Source organism: Trichoderma citrinoviride (assembly GCF_003025115.1).
Source record: "Trichoderma citrinoviride strain TUCIM 6016 unplaced genomic scaffold BBK36scaffold_2, whole genome shotgun sequence".
NCBI classification, from domain to species: domain Eukaryota; kingdom Fungi; phylum Ascomycota; class Sordariomycetes; order Hypocreales; family Hypocreaceae; genus Trichoderma; species Trichoderma citrinoviride.
In genome coordinates this window covers 2,471,351-2,491,856 of record NW_020194710.1, presented here as the reverse complement: position 1 = coordinate 2,491,856, position 20,506 = coordinate 2,471,351, and the positions used below count along the sequence as shown (strand labels likewise).

Sequence of the window (20,506 nt, the reverse complement as noted above, 5' to 3'; positions counted from 1 at the left end):
CAAAAAAAAACGATAACCGAAAAAGAGAAACTGTCGCAGAAATGTTTTTTAACGTGAGAAATGGCTGGCTGGCTCTTTTTTGATAGGTAGGGAGAGAGGACGCCTTATGAGAAAGAAGAAAGCAAGAAAGAAAGATCGGATTATGAAGAAATTCTTATGCAGCTCGAAAACCCCCTTTCCGTTACCACTTTTCTTCTTAATCTTTGGGGGGAGTTTCGTCATTATTAAGACTATTTCTAATAATTGGTTTCTGTTTTTCCCCTTTCCAATTCCTCTCTTTATCTCTATGTGTGTGTGTGTGTGTGTGTCATGGTATGCTTTACGTTTTCCTGGTGTTTTTCAAGTTTTCGTTCGGTAGAGGAACACGGCCTATTTTTTTTATCATGATCTCAAATTTCCTTCTTTTTCCTTTTATTTCATCAAGTTTCCAGGTGCGTTTTCTTACTTGGGACAATTTGATTTCGCTCGAAATATCTTGCGGGGAGGTAGAGAAGTGAGAGAAGGAGGTGGGACAAGAAACAGAGAAGAGAAGAAGAGGAGGAGGAGTTAACTCAATGCCCTGGCCGAATAGACCTTACTTTTATCCCACCTTGAGAGGCAAATTATCTTACCTACCTTACGCTACAGGTAGATTGTGCAAATACCTATGCTCTATTACTTCCGAGTGTCTCCGATCGAGTTGACATGTTCATCTCTGAGAGCTGTGGATGCTCTACTACTACCTACCTAGCGGGAGGCAGACATCACCAAAGGTAGGTACCAAGAAGAATCGACGTGACTGGCAAAAGCAACCTTCCCAAAGTCTGGAAACTTCACATTCCAGTCATACAAGGCAACATGATCAAGTCATTAAAGAAACGCTACCATAGTATATCCGGCCCGCATCAAGCCGTAGCCGTAGACAAAGACGTCAAAACATGTGTTACACCTGTGGCAGTCCTTCCATCGAGTGGCCCAAACGCCCCGGTAGTTCTGATACTCCAGCCCTCTTTGCAACGGATTACAAAACCGTGATACAAATGCTCAGTTCATGAAATCTGGCAACCCTTCTGGCCGTCATTGCCATCGCCATACCACACCTAAGGTCCAATCAGTCGCCCTGTAGCTTCTGATTCATGCCCTGGAGGAGCTGCCGGATCGACTTCATGAGATGCTGCTCCACCCCCTCAAAGTTGCTCGCCGGCTCGCCCTCGGCCGCCTTGGGCATGATGCTTGCATCGGCGAGGCCAATCACCCGGTCAATGGCGGACAGGGTCACAGCCTCAGCCTTGGCCTCTCCCAGACCTCCCTTGATGGCATTGACAGAGGCGTCCTTGAGCCCGTTCAGCGCAGCCAGTACCTTGGGCTCGAAGACAGGCGGCGTATCTGTAGGCAGCGAGGTGGAGCTTCCGGGCGTGGGACTCTTGCCCTTGGTGAAGCCATCGATGACCTGCCGGATTCCCTTGATGCAGATCGCCTCCATCTTGTCGTTTTCAGTCGCTTCCTTCTTGAGCCCAATGCACCTATTCAGGGCCGACATGACAATGGCCTCGGCCTTGGGATTGCCAGCCTTTTTGAGATTGTCCACGAGGCCGTTTTTGAGGCCGACGACTGCGCTAAGAAGACGAGGCTCGATGATCGGCCGAGCAGGCGCCGCCTGTGGTCGAGGCTGCGGCGGGTGAGCGGCGGCTTGCACCGTCGTCTTTTGCGCTGCCGGTGCGGCCCCTGGAGCAGCCGCCTTTGGCTCCGTAGCGGTAGCGGCGGGCGAAATGGTTGGTCGGGGTGACTGCTGGACAGGGCCAACAGCAGCCGCAGCCGGTACGCCGGCGCCGCTGTCCTCGGCCTTGACGGCTGGGGTTGCCATGGGAGGCGGCCTCGAAGCGTAGGGCGAGCTGTAGGATGCGGGCTGGGGTACCCCGAGCTGGGGGCGAGCCGGGGCTGCCGGGGGACCGTATCCTGGCAGCTGGATCGGGGCTGGAGCCGGAGGCGGAGCGCCCACGGCTGGCTGAACCGGTTGATGGACAGGGGGTGATTGTGATGGGCCATACGGCGTTGGACGCGCTGCGTGGCTAGGCGGCTGCGCCGCATATGCGGGAGCTTGATACGCGGGAGCTTGTGCCTGGCCTGGGGGGTAACCAGGATGCGCTCCAGGGGCCATGTGCTGAGCGGCGTAGGGATACGAGTAGTGTCCATAGGCCTGCGCAGCCGCCAGTCCTCGGTCCGGGGAGGATGCTTTGCGCTTCTTACCAGCATCCAGCTCAACACCGGGCACCCGAGACCACAGGTTCGTCGTTTCATCCTTCCTAAACGCCTCGTTCCCAATCAGATTATGGCGTACGCTACTCTCCCAGCCCTTTGTCTCGGTGTGGAAATAAAACCACGGGTATCTTTGGCAGATTCTCTTGTAAATCTGCTTCAACGTGAGACCGTCAGGGCCAGCCGCCGTCAATGTTTCGTCAATAAGCACACCGTAGTTCTTATTCGGCTTCTGGAGCTGCTCCTCGGTGTAGTCCTCAATCTTGAGTTCCAGAGGAGGCGACTTGGGCCGTGCCTTCTTCTCCTTCTTCTCCCTCGCTCGTCTCTCGGCATCGGAGCCTTCGGCGCCGTCTTCATTCTTGGGCTTCCTAGGCTTGTATTTGCGCTTCTCGGGCCGATCCACCCCGTCTTCCGGCAGTGGGTGTTTCCTCGGCCGGCCGACTTTGCGCTTGATAGGCGGCTCGACCGGCGGCGCTTGAGGCAGTGTCTTCTTTGCCATTTCTTGCTGCTGCTTCTTCAGCAAACGCTGCTCTCTCTTCGACATGATGCCGTTCTTGGGTGGTCTGCCGGGTCCCCTCTTCCTCGGTATCTCGGGCATCGAGAGGTCGTGATTCGCTTCTCCTTCGTCCTTGATTTCAGAGTCGCCCTCGATGGATGCTTCTGGCACGTCGGCATCTCCTTCCTCTTCGTCTTCCTCGTCGCCTTCTTCTTCCTCTTCTTCCTCCTCCTCCTCCTCCTCGCCCTCTCGTTCAGCCTCGGCCTTTTCTTCTTCTTCGCCTTCGCCCTCATCGTCCCCGCCAAAGTCGGACAACTCCGCTGGGCTGATGTCCACATCTGACAGCTCATCGCTTGTGTCTTGAATCTGGCCGTTGCCATGTGACTGTGTAAAGTCGAAACTCATGCTCTTTCCGCCCTGAGCGTGGCGTTTCTTCGTGGCATCCTCTTCTTGATATTCTTCTGCGCCAGTCCGCCCCCTCTCTACGCCGTTGATGATGAATCTGAAACCAACGTCCTTGATCTGAAGGCGATCGCCGCACCTAAGAACGACCTTTTCGCTCTTGTAGTGCACGTCCTCGCAGAAGAAGCCATTCTTGTGCAAGGGTATAGCCTCGAATACGCCCTCCTCCGGGTTATAGGCGATCTTGAGATGCTCTCGCGATATAGCCTTTGTTTTGCTCGCAATGTTGGGGCCGGGAGAGTGGATACCGATGAAAGGAACATGCCAGGGAGACGGCCTGAGTGATGCCAGGTCAACCGCAGCAGCGCCAGGAGTATGAGCGACGTATTGGCGGTTTGATATAATGTTATCTTGGGCGTTCTCGTTTTCATTCTGCTGGGACGATCCTGTGGTGCTGGTCTTGCGCCGCTTCGCCGGACGCCCGTTGTCTTCGCTATCTGATTCCGGGCCAAGCATGCCGCCCTCCTCACTGACGTACGATTTACTAAATTTGTGACGGTCTTGAGGCAAAGGAATGGGGGATGGCGGAGGAAGGCCTTTACTCGCGTTCTCCTCGACACGCCGCTGGTACTCCTCGGCACGTTTCCCATCGCGCCTGGCCTGTTCCAAAGCTCGCTGGTCACGGCCGATGATGACGGCATAAGTGGTCATCTGAAAGACACTGTCGGCGAACTCTACACGAGCAAACGACTCCAGGCCCATGTCGGGGTCAGACTGGCGCAGGTTATTGTTCGAGCCCAGGCCAAAGTACCCTTCTTCTGCGAGGTTGGGTAGAGTCATCTGAGAGGGAGTGACGGTGGGCGGCGGCGACATGGCGGGCGGTGCGGCAGACATGGAGGCCAGAGCCATCATCATGTATGCGTGACGGTGGTCGATGCCAGCAGGCTGTGATGTGAATGGCGTTGATGATGGGAATTGGCCTGCCGAAGTCACTTGGGCAGTGTTCACGACAGACGCCGGTAGAGATGGTCCCGTCGCAGCAGCCGCAGCAGTCGTGGTAGTTCCGGGAGCGTCCGCCATGATAACGTCCTGGCCCCCGTGTTCCCCAGTCTCGATTGTGGCTTTCGGCGCCTCAGAGTCACCGATTCCAGAAGTGTGTGCGTTTGATGTAACGGACTGCTCCAAGCCACTGTCGGCCTTGGCTCCACCGTTGAAGGTTGGAGGCGGCGGCGGCGGCGGCGTCGTTGTTGTCGTCGTGGTGGTGGATGCGGCAGCGATTGAAGCTTTTGGGTTCTCTTCTAAAGCATGCGCCTGCAGTGGGGGCGCAGCAGAATCTGCTGGCAGCGACGATGACGGCGCCGATGTGGATGATGATGCGGCGGTTGTTGCGGCTGCAGGAGGCGCCGTGTCGCCGACAGAGGCAGGCTGAGGACCGGATGATGTCGCTTTGTCGCTAATTGGCACGGATGCTTCTTCTGCCCAGATTCCAGGCTGGGATTGCTCGAGCTCGAGCTGCGGCTGCCGTGGAGGCTCTTGCGCCGGCTGGTGCTGGGCCTCGGGCAGCATCGATGCAGCTGCGGGCATGGGGTCGTCGGGCAGTCGTTGCGCAGCGGCAGAGGCAGCAGCATCCGCGTCTGCAGCAGCTGCAACTACCGAAGCCGCCGACGTCGCGGAAGTCGAAGCTGCAGCTGCAGGGTCGGGCTGGGCGTCGGGCTTGGGCATGGGTGCGGCATCGTCGAGACGGCCGTCGAGCTGGTCGTGGGCGCCGGTCGAAGTCATCGCTGCTCGCTCGCTCGCTCGGGCAACAGCTCGTTCGCCAGGGCTGCGGGGAGTCGCTGCGCTGCTTGTCGACCGGAGACAGGAGAAAGGCCCTTTCTTCTCCCTCTCTCTGGGCGAGGCTGGCGGTTCGTCGTTCTGGCAGCCTCGTCGCTCTTCCAGTCGGGTTTGGCGGCCGAGAAAACGGTGTCGAGGGCCCGTCACAAGAGAAAGCTGCGATCCTTCTTTGCTTTGAACTTTCTGGCGCGATTGCCCGGGGGGGTCACAGGCGCGATCCGGGCCGCTGATTGGCTGGGCGGCGGGCCTTCTGGAGCCTCCTCACCAGTTCCGGGTTCGCTCTAGCCGTTAAGAGCAACCGGTACGAAAAAATTATTGGAAAAACAGACGGCAAGGAAACCAAAGAGGCTCCTTCTGCTCGGACTTGGTCTAAGCGGTGATTGATTGTCGCTTCCCCGCGTTGCCTGATGCCGTACCTTGGCAGTTGCTGTCGGCGCTGCCTCTTGCTGCATTACTTTGACCGATGATGATGCTGTATCTGCCTGATGACTCATGCTGAAGATGATGATGCATCACTGTCTCTAGAGGTATGAGTGAATGAATTGAATCACCTTCATTGCGATCTCTCCGAGATACCGAGGCTTCACAATTCCCATCTACCCTGTCACCTACGTATGCATCACGATATCAAATCCTGTCATCTCATTGAAGCAGAGACACCGTGATAGGAGAGAAAATGAAGGCCTTCAAGTCCAATTCGGCTCAGTCCTCCCTTGTTTTAGCATCCTGCACTCTACACTACTGCTGCCCCCTCCTCTTCATGCAAAGGGAATGACGAGACCTCCGATCTAATGCAAGGCGAAAATCAGGTACTTGCCGCCAGAGTACATGCCTGACGGCTTTTCTCCGAGTTCTCCGTTTTCCAGGTTGCTGCGTGTACCAGCTTTGGCGGTACCTACAAGTAACGATGGACTTTCTTGAATGAACACTTCCAGCAATCTTTATCCTCTTGTAGGGCTTCAATCACTGCAATTAGCATCGTTATCTCTCCGTGACTACTTTTCTTCTCTCCTTCTTTTTTGTTCCTTTACTCCTCGCGTTCAAAAACAGCTGTCCTGTACCGTGTAGACCTATTTTTATCCCTCTGCCGCCCATCTGATTCGCTGTCTCACCCTCATAGCCTGCCCAGAACTCCCCAGCGGCTACTGTAACAAGCAACGACATCACCACATCCACTCAACGACCATCGTGTCACGCACCCAAACAGTAACACAAGACAAAGGAGAACAAAAAAAATAATTCAATAGAATAGAACAGCGTCTCCCAAGCATGAAGATGGCGCTACGATGCAAGGAGGATCGGACAAAGCCCGCGACAATGGGCCACAAGAGCCCACAAATTGCTCCCTTGAGAACAATGGCAGAACACAAAAAGGTGAACGAAAAGCGCGGAAAGGCCTCCGACTGTTAGGTTCAAGGCTGTCAGCTTGAACTAATAAAGTCGTGGGACTGGTGGCTTTGGTGCTGCTCTGATTTCTTCTTTTCTTCTCTGGTTATTCTTTCTTCGCTTTGCTCCGGTAGCAGTAATTGTGCCGACATTCTTTTGCCCACATCGCCTTCGTTTCTATATATCCGACACCATCAAGAACATTCCATATTTACAGTCCATTTACAAGTAATCATCAAAGGACATTGGAGAAGAGGTGGCAAAGACGAAAAGATGCCGACAATCCACGTCGAGATTCGCCGTCCCGGCCAGCACCACCGGCATCTCCACTTCGAGCCCTCCTCCTCCATCAAGCCCAAAGCAAACAACAACAAGGACCCCAACCAGGTCCAGAACCCCAGCTCAGAGCACTCCCGCTACGTCCAGATGCTCCTCCAGCAAGACGACATCCCCCTCCTGCACAACATCCTCGCCGCCGTCTTCGTCTGGCTCCTGCTCGCCGGCTTCCTCGTCTTCCCCGGCACCTTCACCAGCCTGCAGGCCTCCGTCGACAAGCAAGGCGACGATGACCACACCTTCTCCAAGGAGGCGGCCAAGCTCATCGTCAAGAGCATCAAGAACATCCCGCTGCTCGTCATCGCCATCGTCATGTGCGCCATCTCCGCCATCGGGATGCTCGTGCTCACCATCCTGCACGCCAAGAACTACGTCTGGATCGTCAACAAGCTCTTCTTGCCCGGCATGACCAACTCCTTGGCTGGCTTGGTGTCGACGCTCATTGGCGTGTACTCGCAGCAGCACGGGACGTGGAGCATCACGGCCAGGACCACGGCCATCACGGAGGGGGCTTCGCTGGCGGTGTGTGGCGGGCTGTTTCTCTTTTGCAGGATGTTGCTCTTGCGCAAGGTCAAGGAGACGCATGAAGAGCACTACAAGGGCTGGCCGGGACACAGATTCTCGAAGCAACTGTTTCCGGATAGTCCAGCATGATTTTGGCGGTATCTAATGGAGAAAATACTTCGCTGGCGAAGAATGAGATATGAAATCTGGCATAGGATTGGGCTAGACGCAACAGGTTGGTATAATCTAGGTTGATAGACATCAGTCATCATAAACTGCTTTTTTTAAAAATTGCCTCCTTTGTTCTTCCGTTTGCACAAGCTCATCGTAGTAACGGCGCCCGCTCGCTGGAAAGAATAGACCGGCGGCTTTTCCAGCCCAGAAACCTCTCGGAGAGCCTATACGAGCTGTGACAAAGCATGCCGGCCAAGAAGCCAACTGCGTCATTCCTGAACGCGAGCAGACCAGCCGTCGTCACCAACATGACCGTCCATCGCTCGAGACGCTCTTCGTCTGACAGGTGCCGATGCTCTCTCAAGCCTTCGGCATGGCTCTGGCCAACAGACACATGCCACAGATCAGGCGCACCCTGGTTCAGCGTGTGGCCGACCTTGGCCAGCTCCAGTCCAGCAGCCACCACCATGACGCCGAGCAAGCCCTTTGGGTACTGCTTCAGCAAGTTGACGAGCGTCTCCCCAAACAGCAGCCCCAGAGCAATCTTCAAGAGGCCCAAGAAGATGACGCTGGCTCCGCTGCGTGCGCCGAAGCGGAACTGGGCGGCCAGTCCTCCGGCGCCGTGGCAGACTGGCATGGCTCCGAACCACGTTCCGGTCAGGTTCATGAGCGCCACGCTCAGACCTATCGAGGTGACGGAGGGCGCGGGCAGATCGGGCAGCAGATCGGCGGCCAGCGCGCTCACGGCGATGATGGAGTTGAGAGTCGTCAGTGGAAGCTGTCCTATTGCCATCCACAAGGCCGGGGCGTCTCCATGGCCAATCCACGAGGGCAGTACAAAGTGTGGCTGCCAGACGTGGAACCAAGGCAAGCTCTGGTGGGAGAGCGACACCTGGATGAGAGCCAGCACCAGCGCCAGGAGGAAGAAGCTCAGGGCGTAGGGGAAGCGAGGCATGTTCTGCGTCAAGATGAGAACAAGGAAGGCCGCCAGGGCCCAGACGCGGTTGTCCAGCGCGGGATGGATCCAACCGAGAGGCTGCAGCAGCGACGAGCCAGCGCCGATGATGAGGGAGAGGCCCGCCCCGAGCTGGATGCCCTTGACCACGGGGATGGGCACAAAGGCCACGGCGCCGCGCAGCAGGCCGGTGATGCTCATGACGAGAACTGCTGCGCCGACCCATTGCCCGGCAGCGACGACGACGCCCATGGAGGGATTCTCGCGCGCCGAGATGGCAGCTGCGGCAATGGCCTAGTTGCCGGAGATGATCAGCATGAATGTAAGGCTATGAGTTGGGTGGCCGCGACGGGAGTATAGTTGAGCTCTAGAAGAGGAGCCCGCTCCACCCCGCATATGTGTCATTCATACCTTCATGGGCTGCACCGGCAAGGGAATGCCAAAGACGACTCCGGTGAGAACATTGAAGAAACCCGAAAAGACCAGCGTCGAGCCCAGGTCGATGTACCCCTTGGCCGCGAGGGCAATCATCAGGGGCAGCAGCGTGCCCAAATCGCCAAGAGATCCGGATATCTCGGCCAGGGGTGCATCTCGGAATGTTGTCAGGTTGTGGGCGTTGAGGCGCCGCACTCGGGCCAGCCAGGCGGTGGCCATTTTGATGCCTCCCTTGGGTTTCCTTGCTCAACACGAGGATGGTGAGGATAGAGGGGGCAGAACGGCTTCAGTGCAGGGAATGAGAGGACAAGAGAAGGCCAGGGTGGGATCACTAGGGGAGAACAAAACCACGGCGTCTCTGGTTACCGATTAAAGAATATCCAGGTAGGCATCATTTGTAGCTCTAGTCCTGGCCATCGCAGGATCTCGAGCTGCGAGCGTTGGGCAAATCGTGGGCGATCAAAGAGCGCACATGGACTCACGTGGATACATTACGTCGGCGGAGGGACAGCTGTCTCACGTGGTGCCAGCTTTTGGAGCAGCGACTGAGCTTCTCCGCGGTCTCTATTGGAGAGGTCTTGGATATCGGTTGTACAGGAAAGTAATGGAAAAAAGACGGGCCAAGTACAGAAATTCACTGGTTCTCCTTTGTGGTCGAGAGAACAATGGGAAGAATGCGCTGGGTCGGGCTAGGCGATGAAGAGCTGGTGCTGAGCTTCTTCTGGGCATCATGTTGTGTCGACATGCTGCGATTTCTCCTCGGCCTCAGCCTCTTTAGCGTCGGTAGCCCGTTGTACTACTTGTCTGTGCAAAGCACGGAGAAGCGGTAGCTGGAATCTAGATATCCCAAGATATCAAAGCAGCCTGTCATCACCCCCTGAGCTACTATCTTCGTACGTCCTCACCCTGCCATCGTTGTAGTGTCGCTCGCCTTATTGCGACGCGGTGTATCATGAGGCCTGCCAGCTGCGTCTCATCATGCCGATTCCGCGGCAGATGCGTCTGTCTGCAAGGTTCGTCTCGTATCGCCGCATCAACTGGCCAGGGCAATGCGGCCAGCGCATCGTCACGTGACCCGTAAGACGGACCGTTCGGTTCGTTCAACAGCGGCTTACACGCGCCCTTTCGATGCGGCTGTCTGCCGGAGCGGGAATGTCGCAGCGATATCGTCCCAGATTCGGCGTCCCCAGACCCTTATGACAACGTCGCAAAGAAGGGGAGAATCAAGAAAGAGGGTCAGAGTTCCAGATAGATGCTTCTTGTCAGCTTTTTAGTATCATTCTCCAGAAAGCAAAACCGATAAACCTGAAGAAAGATGCCCTTCATTCCTACTGGTCAGGCCAACGGGAGTTCCACCGAGGCATTTGCTTGCTCCCGGCTAAGAATAAGCCGACCAGAAAATCGCTCTGGGCCGCCCAATTAGTATTAGAACATCGGCCCCGTTTGCCTTCTGCACAGGGAGCTCATTACCGGAGGGACCGACTCGCGCCGGATTCTGTCTGGTAGGGTCCGTGGAGAAAAGGCAACAAAAGTGTGCCTGCACCCTATCACTAGTACTGTAGTAGGTACATAGAGCCGCGGCGGTACGGTAGAGGCCCGGAGCGTAGAGGTGATACCGGTGCAGGTAGCATCACCTTAGTACTCTGTACCTGCATTTCACAAGTTTTCTCCGATGCGCGGATGTCGATATCCGGCCATGATTCTCCACGATGGTAGCACGTCGTACCCGCCCGCGGTGAGGCGAAAGGAGAGTCTAGACGACGTCGTGGAGAAAGGGCCTCTGACCGCCCGGGGGATTTGCGGTTCTTCTCCGAGGGGAGCATGGCTTTACTCGTACCTGTCTCTCCGTGATCCGCTGTGATGTTGTTGATACTCGATGGATTTGGATTTAGGGTTGCCTTCTAGTAGTTGCCTGTCCTACTGGGTCTATTGTGGAATATGGAGGGCCCAATGGACATATTGAGATCTTCAAGAGACTGACGGTTCGACGTTGAGAAAGCCAAAACGATGGAGACCATCTCGAAATGAAGTAAACACCACGGCCTCTCGTACCGATACCATCACCGCACTGCAATGCAGAAAGCTGCAGCTCGTACATGTACCAACCTGATCATCTTCAAGTCGGCTAGGTACTAGTCGGTACTTTTCGCTCCTGCAGCGCCGGTGCCAAGGCCGGGGTACCAGAAGCAGAATGAGGTCATTGGCCGATACAGCGCAAAGTCCCATTTGAACGCGAAAAGCGCGAAGGTCCAGAAAAACAGTCTAGAAGCACACGAGAAGATCAAGAAGAGTCCAATCAGTGCAGAGCCATAATCATTCATGCGGCAATAAGGGGAACTCAATGTGGAGATGGTCTCGCTGGAATCGGTCGGCGGAATCGCCTCTCGCGCTTCTACCGGGCTGCTTTGCCTTGTCCTGTCAGCTTTCTGTCTTGTCTCACCCACACCCGTCCATGAGTCGAGTCCAGCAGGGCGGCGGGCGTTCGATTGCCGAGCTTTTGCCAGAGCGAGCTTTGTCCGGAGTCCACGGAGCGGCTTTTATTTTGCAGCCAGCCGCCTCATTCTTTTCTTCCTCCCATGTCGGGCTTGCCGGGTAATGGTGGTACTAAATAGCGATGATTACTAGGGTGGAGCAATGCCGGAAACAGCAAAGGGCCTGGATTTTCTGTTCAAGAGCAGGATTTGCGGCTTGCGTCTTGCTTCTGCCGTTTGCCGCCGTTGGCGGAGTGGGGTGTGCGTTGGTGTTCGCTGTTGACCGTACGAGTATGTACTTCGCTTTGCTTCTTTTCACGTGAGCGGCGACGGCGAGGACGAAGGCATGATGCTCGTTGAGATGGATGGATGGATGACTGGCTGGGTTGCGGCGTCTTGCTGCGGCTACTGCACAATGGCAATTACTCGTTCGCATCGCGCTGTGCTGTCAAACGGCACGCGATTGGGCGGCAGGGCCCGAGGATCTGCTTCATCCATGCCCAAGTGATGATATCACGGCCTACTGGTACATGTTGTTGTGAAGCTCTGATGCTTGCTATCTGCCCTTCACCGGTCGGTGCGACAGTCGGACCGCTCCATGCTGCGATTGTCTGTCCAACGGCGGCCGGCTCCATGTACGGAGTGCCGTTACAGGCAGCTGACAGTGCCGGTAAGAGAAGTACGGGAGTACAACGAAGCACGCATCTCTATTTCAGTCTCGGTCGTTTGTACGAGGTAGGGTAATGATGAGAGGGCTGACCTGGGGATTATGTAGTACATACATAGCACAGCAGGTGATGGTAGCCTGCCACAGTACACAGAGGTCCTGCACGACGCTTCCATGGTGCGATGGGCCTTATCAGCTCTGCGTTTGGTGCTCCGTTACTCAGCTGCTACCATTTAGCTGCTGGGTTAGTAGTCTAGATGGCGTCTAAGAGAAAAATTGAAAGGAGAGAAAAAAAGAAAAGAAAAATTTGGTAGCGGCATGTTTCGGTCAAGCCAGCCGTCGCCGGACGACAGGTCAAGAACGGCACTACGACGATAGCAAAAGGCAATTGCCGCCTCCTGATTGAACGGCCTGAGTGCGATATCCGTTGCAGCCGAGGCCAGTCGATGGACTTTGTGGGTAGAAAGCGACGAAGTACTCCATACCTACATGTAATATCGCAGCCTGGAGATTACTGTTAGATGAGCTTTGCCGCACCGAGCTAATCCCTCTTTGGCGGCATTCCAGAATATCACTCAAAAGGCAAGCCACTGGGCACGCTTCTTTCGTGATGCGCGCGAAAAGGCCGGCGTCTGAGGAAAATGAAGGTCGAGCTGGAAACTAAGGCGTGGTGCAGTGCCGTGACTTGAGGCGTGGCCCCCGGTTCATGCTGATGGCTGGGATGGGGGTTGAAGTACGGGGTACTTTGCAGCTTGGGCCAGTGATGAGGAAAAGGCAGCAGCCCGATTGTTCTCCTGGCTGGTGCGTCATACGGGGCAATGGCATGGATATCACAGCAAAAAGCGTCAATGCAGCGCTGAAGATTGCCAGGGCGTGGCCCGCGCTGCCGCCTCGCGCTCCGTGATGATGGGTGGCCAGGGCGACGGGACTCTCTCCCCGTCGGCCGTCGACAAATGGCTCTTACGGAGATGTTCGATTCCAACGATGAAGAGGTGCACGGCCAGCGCAGGTGGTTGCAGTACCTATACCTGGTACCTTCGGCTTCACCAAGTATCGCTACGGTTGCAGGGACGGGCGAAATTCGCGCAGGCAAAAGCGAAGAAAAAGGAAAGGGAAAAAATGGGATGGACGCAGAATCCACTTGCCATGGCCGCCGTCGAGGCTTCCCCACATGGGGCGCCCGGGCTAGTCTGGGAATCGAGGCCGGAAGAGGCAATAATGGATCCAGATGGAGGACGCCGAAGAATTGGCGAGAAAATGGAGAGCTGCGCAATTGTACAACAGGGCCAGACGAGGCAAAAAGAAGAAGATGACATTGCAAGTAGATAAAATAGTAAAAAAGGAAAAAAGGAAAAAAATAAAGCCAGGAAGAAAGGGACTGGCAAAGCGTCGAGAGAATCGCCCGTGGCATAAGGCCCGCCGCACGTAGTACCGGCCGAGGAACGAGAGCGCTAAAGCGGCCAGGGTCCAGCGCATGCCGTGTTCCGATCAAGTGGAAGACGGGCGATACCAGGCCGATGTACACGATACCTTGCCGGTGCGTCGTTTCCAGGCTTCAGGCAGGCTCAGGCGGTTCCGTTCCTGTCGGTACGAAGGACGGTACTGTACCAGGCAATTTCCAGCTCGCCGCCAGCAGGAATGGCCGTGACACGCCTCTTTTTGCTGTCGCGATGGCCATGTCATTGACATCCATTGCAAGGCACACACACACACACACTCACTCACACACCCCCGGCCCAGCCCGGAATCCAGTCAGTCAGGACTTGTTTTCGGCTTCGTTTTTAATTCCTCGTCTCCCTCCGTCGCTTCTTTCCATTCTTTCCCTCTTCTCTTCTTCTTCTTCTTCTTCCTCTCCCAACCCTCTTCGTCGTCGCCTCGGTTCGTCCTCGTCCGTCCGTCTGTCCGTCTCAGCAGTCTGTTTCCGCGCCGCTCGCCAATCGCCAATCGACAGTCCGGCTATCACACCCCCGTCTTTTGCTCTCTCTCCATTCCTCGCCAATCCATAAACAGCATCAAAAGGTCAGAGCGCGTCAATTCCCAGTTTCGATCCCTGGACTGGCTTCTCCTCGTCCTCGCCTCGCCATCTCTTTTTTTTCCCTCCTCCAAAATCGCCCAGCACAGCAGAGTGGCCCGTGACGTGCTCCCCCACTCTTTTGCCCCTGCCGGTCCTCCGCTTGTACCCTGTACTTGTTCGCTTTTTTTCTTTTTTTCCTCTGCCCTTATAATTCCCAGAGCTGCCGTGGAAACAAAACCTCAGCGCATTCCACTTACGCGACCTTTCTTCCAGACCTTCCATCCTTCTCCCTCTCTTCCCAACGCCCTTCAGCCAAAGAGGTAATGACCATCACGCTCTCCCAATTCGCCTCTCACCTTTCCCATCACCGAGAAAGATGCAACTGCACACTCCTTCAACTCTCGAATGCCTCTCGAACGCCCTGCTTTCATAGGGCCTGCACGCGGTCATTCCACAAGTCTCTTGCCCTGAGCCGAGCCGTCGCAAAAATTTTGAGCTTCATCCGAGGCTACCGCAGCCTTTTGGAACGCGCACCGGGAAGAAGTTTGAAATCATCGCAAACGTATCGGCCTTGCAAAGACTCTTGGATTTCTGCAGCAGGCGTCAATTGAAAAGCTCGCGTGTTTTTTTCCCGAGGCATTTGATGAGGGTTTCCACCATCTCCATCTTTCCCAACCCCTGGCTCTCTTTCACTTACCGCTTTCTGTCTTACACCGACCCCCTGACACCGCGCGCCTGGATTCAGCTCGTTGCCCATCAATTGAGACATATAAAGACCTTGAGACATCCTGAGACATTGCGAGACTAACTCAGCTCCTCTTCAGACATTCCATCTCCGCTCTCACACAGACACAATGGCCGCCATTGAGAAGAACCTCATTGCCGCTCGCGCCGTCAGCGAGCTGGTCAAGCGCAAGAACTGGGCCGCCCGGGAGCCCGGTGTCATTGTCGTCTTCTGCATCGTCTTTGTCGGTAAGTCATCGTCATCGTCGACAACAAGCCCCTCGCTTGTTAGCCCCCCGTTGTCGGCAGCGTGATGTTTCTAACCTAGTCTTCTTTTAGTTGCCGTTGGTCTCATTGGTCTGTTCATCGCCAAGCAGTGCGCCAAGAGGCGGGCATCCAAGTCTCAGATCTAAGCGACGACCTGAGGCCTGGGGAAGAGGGGCGGGTTGAGACTAGGGGGTGCGGAAAGGAGGAGTTGACGAGGGTGAGAGAGGGGAGTCACGCACGCAACGCAGTAATGAGACCGTGATCCATACAGACAACGGCGAAATCGGGGGGTGTGTGTTGGCGCGACAAAGGAAAAAAAAAATCAACAACAACCTCGGCGAACCGAAACGTTCCGCGTTCACGGCATAATGTCTTCGACCTCTTGGCCACGAGGGTCTCGGCACCCAAGCATGTTTCCCGTCTTCGTCGCCCATCTTCTCCTTCATCAAAAGAGAGATGCGCGATGTTTATCGGTGCTTGCATGACCATGTACATACACCCTCATGCATTTGGCCTGCTTCTTGTTCGCGTCGCACAGACACAGCGCCTTTCGCTCACGGGCCGCTCGGGGGCTCGTGAGGCGACTCTGGGTGTCGGGGAAGGGCTCGTGGCCACAGGGATGCTATATTCTCTATATTCTAATACTCCTGATACCTCATATACAACAATCTAGTGCTTAAACCTGTTATAAACTACAGCCTGTTTCCTCTTATTCAACAATTGACGCCGTCCTCTTCTGTGCTCCCTTCTAGTGAACGTCTATCCATCTACAGTCGGTAATGATACAGGTCACTCATGTTACAGAAATCCATCCCGTCACTCACAGCCCTTCCTTGGCCAGCATATCAGCAACATCCAGATAAAACGCAACGGCATTGAAGTTCCTCCTCATCCCCATCCACTCGCGCACCGCCCACCGCGCCCTGTTGGACCAGTTGATCAGATCCAAATGGCTCACCCCGACCAGTGTCCCCTTGTACACTCCCCAACGACTGCTCGCCACGCTCACCAAGCCGTCGTTCTCCCCCTCGGCCGCCTTGACGACGCCGTACGGCACGCGAAACGCCCCCAGCAGCGACGGCTCGTCAATCATGGCGCCGTACGAAAAGTAGCGCACCGCCGGGTCGTCGGGCACGCGCGGGTTGAACTCGTCGCGCATGTACCGCGTCGTGAGCTGCCCGAACGCGGAGGTGCCGAGGCCGGCGCGGCGGATCACCGAGTACAGCCGCGGGAGGTGCACGGGGCTGGAGTCGCTCTCGACGAGGTAGTCCGCAAAGGGGCTGCCGCGGTGCGGCGTGGCGATGGTGACTAGGGAGGCGACTTTGATGCCCGCGGGCTGCAGGCGGGAGATCATGTACCGGGCGTCGAGGCCGCCCATGCTGTGCGCGATGATGTTGACCATGGGGGTCTGGTTCTGACTCTCTTCTGGTCCACCATCCTGTGTAGTATTCCTATGATTGTTGATGGAGGTGGTGGTGCTGGTTTGCGCGAGAATGTCGGCGGCGAGCTTCTCCGCGCGCTCCTCGATGGAGCCCGACGGCGGGACGGAGGTGGTCACCACGGAGCACTTGTTCGCCACGAGGGCCTGCTTGATGCCGTGCCAGTATTCGATCGCGGGGAGGTACGGCGCGACTTTGAGCTCGGAGAAGCCGAGGAGGCCGTGGGCGAGGACGATGGGGTGTTTTGGGGTTGCTGTTGTTCCGCTTTTCATTCAGCCTTGTTGATCTCCCTTCTTGCATTCGTTTGATTTGATGGATTGACAGTGTCAGGGTGGATGTGTGAACGCGGAATAGGCGTACCATAGTTCTCACGGATGACGGCGTAGTCGTCTAGGATCCGTCTCCCGAGGTCGCGGATGCGAGGATCGTGACTGGACTCTTCTTCAAGGAACGGTCTCCCGGCGCTGAAGGCTCGTCGCGGGCGGGAGGGTCGTAGGTTTAGCAGGGAGCGCGAGAGGCGAGGGCCGTGATGGCGAGGCCATTGTTTCATGGCTTATCTTCTTTGATATTCTCTTCGGGATTTTTGTTAGGGCATGCTTCGTTTATAGGGGACCAGGTTTGTCGGAGGATTTGCGACATGTGTGAAAGAGAGAAATCGGCCAAAGTGCGGTTTCGGTGTTGGACGCTTGCTGACGTCATTGCCGCGAACGAGCCTCTTGGTCTCGAAATCGCATTCGCGCCTTCGCACAGCTGGGCACCAGCACGGGAATTGAACGCTGCTTGGGAACACATTGACAGTATCATAATATATGGTTCGTGTTCATAATACACCAGAGTCTACAGATATACATAGGGAGACCGTGTTTTGTGCTAACCAAAGACCCATCTATTTGCAACTCCATTATGCGCCATGTTGTTTTGACTCGCTCCCGATTCCTGGCCCATCAACCCAAACTTATTTCGCATGCAATGAGTTAGCTCTTCTCCGGCATCTCACTGGGCGCATTCTCGTTCGTCACGCCGCTGTACGCTGGCCGAGGCCTCAAGCCGTCAAACGGCCCTGACAAGTTCTCTGCCATGGCCTCGTCGTAGCTCGGCGGCGGTACGTCTTCGTAAGCCGGAATGTCGCCTGGCTGCAGTTGCGGGGGATATAGCGGATCTTGAGGAGGTCTTTCTGGCATCGCTGGGCCAGCCTGGCCAGGCCGTTGCTGAGGTGGTCTGCCAGAGGGACCGGGGCCACTGGCCTCGGAGACGGAGGTTCGGGGAGGTAGACGAGGAGGGGGCCGAACAATGACGATGCCCTCTGGTCGCGTGTTGCGAGCAGCCTTCAACAGCTCGACAGGTGGCGCGATGCCTGAATAGACCTCGACGCTCGCGAAGTGAAGAGGCAGAAAGATGTTTTGAGGTTGTGAGAAGGGATCTCTCGTCATGGCGCCCATCTTCGGATCGCCCCGGCTCACGCCCAGCTTCAGCTCTATTTCGTACTTTCGAGAAAGGTTGCAAGTGTTGAAAGAAGGCGCAACGGTGTTGGGCAGCGGCCGGTTCCTCCAGAGGTCATCAGGGATGACCATTTCTTTACCCACTTCGTCCCCTGGAGCACACAGAGGGATGTTGATGTCTGTGTAGGAGGCGACGACCCAGCGGTTCACTTTATGGTGGAACAGCCCGTGCGAGCGAATTTCGGTCACGCCAATCAGGTCCATCTGGAATGATATCAGATGGATTTGTTCACTGCTGTCTACGAGCTTCTTCGCAAGGAGTCGGAGGGGAACGGGCTGGTTGCACGTCAGGATTGATGGATGCGGCAGTCGAGCTGAAATCTCTATTGAAGGCGGCGTTGGGGAGTCTCCTTCTGCTTCTAAAGCTTCGTTGACCTTTTTGCTGCTGAACAGTGAGCTTCGCTTCTTTGACGATCCTCCCTTTGCTCGTGGCGTAAAGGAGAACGGCCGCCGAGCAAAGGCCTCCTGGCCAGTAATGGGAGGTCGCGGCGGCTCAATGGGCAAGAATTTGAAGCCAATCTGATAGCGCCAGTTCTCTTTGAGGAGCCCGGGCCGCTGGACTGTGACTTTGATGTAGTAGCGAATCTCGGCCTGCATAGGGAAGCCCGTCAGGGATGGAGGAAGCGTCGCGGTAACGTGCCGGAGGAACAACTGCTTCGAACCGTCCATGACGCGAACTCCGCCAAGGCCAAAGAGGCCGCCGCCCGATCCATAGCCTCCAACGCCGCCCAAGCCGCCAAACCGAGCCATGGCCTCAGGATTGCTGCAGGCATTGTTGATAGGCAGCTTGAATGCGAAGGGAAACTGGTGCTGCCCGGCATCGAGGGGATGCGATCCATATGGGTTGTTTGAGCTTTCGTAGTAATCGTCCGGAAAGACCTTCACCAGCTTGTACAGAATCTTGTGATTCTCACCCACGATGCTGCCCGGAGGCCCCGGTGGCGGGGCAACTCGAGTGATGCCTGGCTCATATCCGTAGTTCCTGGGCACCTGTAGCGCTGTGGCAGACTCTCCCTCGAGCTTGACGACAATGCTGCCAATCTGCTCGCTCTTGGGCAGGGTCAAGAAGACCTTGCCGGAGATGGCGTCGAGGTTGGTGTAGAACTCGGGCTGATTGTCCAGCAAGATCTTGATGGACATGATCAGCGACTGAGCGATTGCGCTGTGACGAGCACGATGGCGAGCAAGGAAAGAGGAAGGAGGACAGATATCAACAAGGGAGGGACTTGAGAATGGGACTTGGTAGGATGGGGAACAAAGGTAGAAAAGTAAATAAAAAGCTTGAAGTTAGGTCCCCGCAGTTAGGTACGGCGGCGATAAACAGAACTTTTGCTCTCTTCGCAGGAAGCTCGGCAACTGATGAGGATGAGGCCGAATCCAACGCGCTGTCATTGCCCGCGATGGCTGGCGGAATCACGTAGGACGGAGACGAGGTCGAATAGGTGACGAGTTTCGAGTCTGAGAGCTGAAACGATGCACGCGCGTCAAGTCATTTGGCGATGGGGGCGCAGCCTCGAGTCCAGGCCGAGAGAAGCTCATGGGTGGGAAATGCTGGATTGATGTCATCAGTTTTGCTTCTGGGTGCATGAATTCTGCCAGCTGCACCGCCTGCGAGTGTGGCTTGCCGCGAGGCGCTGACGAGGCCGCTGAGGCGCAAACGCCCGTTGGATCCGGTGGTGGTTCTAGCGCCAAGGTGCGCTGAAGATGCTGAGGAGCCCTACTAGGGCTCCTCCAGCTATCGTCTCCAGCTATCGTCTACTGCTAGACGAGAGCTTCAACCTGACAAAATCAACAACGTGACCGCCTCGTTGACCTTGCTGATGTCTCGCCATGCGTCCCGTCTCTCCCCGACCTGGACTACTTCATGGTTACTGACCCCATTTCTCAAAGCGGACATGCGTCGCCAACTGCATCGACTGCCGAGCCGTAAAGGGCTGGACGTCTTGCCGTCGTTGCTGTTGCATTGAGGCTGGACTCGCTGCGACATCAACCCACTACAGCCGGGCTTTGTCGCCTCGCGCTCCCCGTCTTTGCTTATTTCCAGTCGAGCCTGATGGACGGATGGCAGTCGACACGGCTATCGTCCACAGCAGGTCGATGTGAAATAATCACATGGATGGCAACGGACATGGCCTGCTGCTATCTATGAGAGTCTCTCGTCGCTCGCTCTGCTCCGGGGCCCTACCTTAGGGATGAAGAACGACCAGGATCGACGACGTTGCAGCTGTTGGTTCCAACCGTTTGAGCTGCATGCTTCCCCCCTCGGCCATGGCGCCATTTTCAGAGCCCAGATCTCCAGCAGCCTGCCTTGGCGCAAAGTCACGGGCCGTCAAACCCCTCCGAGTCCTTCGTCTTGCCGCTGTTGGTTCTCGCTTTTATCGCGTCTTGTTGCAACGTCCTGCAAATGGCAGCTCAGGCATCGGACCGTCACAATCACGTTCCTCAGATACGGTGGTGGCGACTGGGCATTCATGCTTCCACTCTTGCCGAACTGCTAGGCAGTGGCAGCTTTTGGTGTTAACCCAGCTTCCAGAGCTGGCTCGGGGTTGTTCGAGATGCTTCCTCCTGGAGCTAGATCTCGCATGCAGGGCGTCCAAGGCGTGAAACATGATCGCTCATCTGAGATACATTCTGAGATCTCGATAGTCGCCTAAATCACATGATTGACAA

At 56.0% G+C, this 20,506-nt stretch overlaps 6 protein-coding genes across 6 annotated transcripts; 2 read left to right on the top strand and 4 right to left on the bottom strand.

Annotated features, from left to right (window-relative positions):
• Positions 1-1,090: 1,090 nt before the first annotated feature.
• On the bottom strand, positions 1,091-4,699 carry BBK36DRAFT_1166198 (hypothetical protein; the record flags this gene model as incomplete). Its single annotated transcript, XM_024894872.1, has 1 exon — positions 1,091-4,699. The coding sequence occupies one exon, from the start codon at positions 4,697-4,699 to the stop codon at positions 1,091-1,093; it is 3,609 nt and encodes a 1,202-aa protein (XP_024753314.1).
• Positions 4,700-6,625: 1,926 nt separating this feature from the next.
• Positions 6,626-7,342, top strand: BBK36DRAFT_1109556 (hypothetical protein; the record flags this gene model as incomplete). The annotated part of the gene is made up of 1 exon (XM_024889491.1): positions 6,626-7,342. One exon carries the CDS (start codon positions 6,626-6,628, stop codon positions 7,340-7,342), a length of 717 nt encoding a protein of 238 aa, XP_024753313.1.
• A 172-nt stretch (positions 7,343-7,514) lies between these two features.
• On the bottom strand, positions 7,515-8,975 carry BBK36DRAFT_1189167 (hypothetical protein; the record flags this gene model as incomplete). Its single annotated transcript, XM_024896611.1, has 2 exons — positions 7,515-8,402; positions 8,733-8,975. 2 exons carry the CDS (start codon positions 8,973-8,975, stop codon positions 7,515-7,517), a joined length of 1,131 nt encoding a protein of 376 aa, XP_024753312.1.
• Positions 8,976-14,762: 5,787 nt separating this feature from the next.
• Positions 14,763-15,044, top strand: BBK36DRAFT_1156537 (hypothetical protein; the record flags this gene model as incomplete). Its single annotated transcript, XM_024893935.1, has 2 exons — positions 14,763-14,880; positions 14,971-15,044. 2 exons carry the CDS (start codon positions 14,763-14,765, stop codon positions 15,042-15,044), a joined length of 192 nt encoding a protein of 63 aa, XP_024753311.1.
• A 674-nt stretch (positions 15,045-15,718) lies between these two features.
• Positions 15,719-16,887, bottom strand: BBK36DRAFT_151870 (alpha/beta-hydrolase; the record flags this gene model as incomplete). Its single annotated transcript, XM_024897594.1, has 3 exons — positions 15,719-16,316; positions 16,386-16,590; positions 16,698-16,887. The coding sequence occupies 3 exons, from the start codon at positions 16,885-16,887 to the stop codon at positions 15,719-15,721; spliced, it is 993 nt and encodes a 330-aa protein (XP_024753310.1).
• Positions 16,888-17,311: 424 nt separating this feature from the next.
• Positions 17,312-18,976, bottom strand: BBK36DRAFT_47103 (hypothetical protein; the record flags this gene model as incomplete). Its single annotated transcript, XM_024898116.1, has 1 exon — positions 17,312-18,976. The coding sequence occupies one exon, from the start codon at positions 18,974-18,976 to the stop codon at positions 17,312-17,314; it is 1,665 nt and encodes a 554-aa protein (XP_024753309.1).
• Between the last annotated feature and the right edge of the window lie 1,530 nt (positions 18,977-20,506).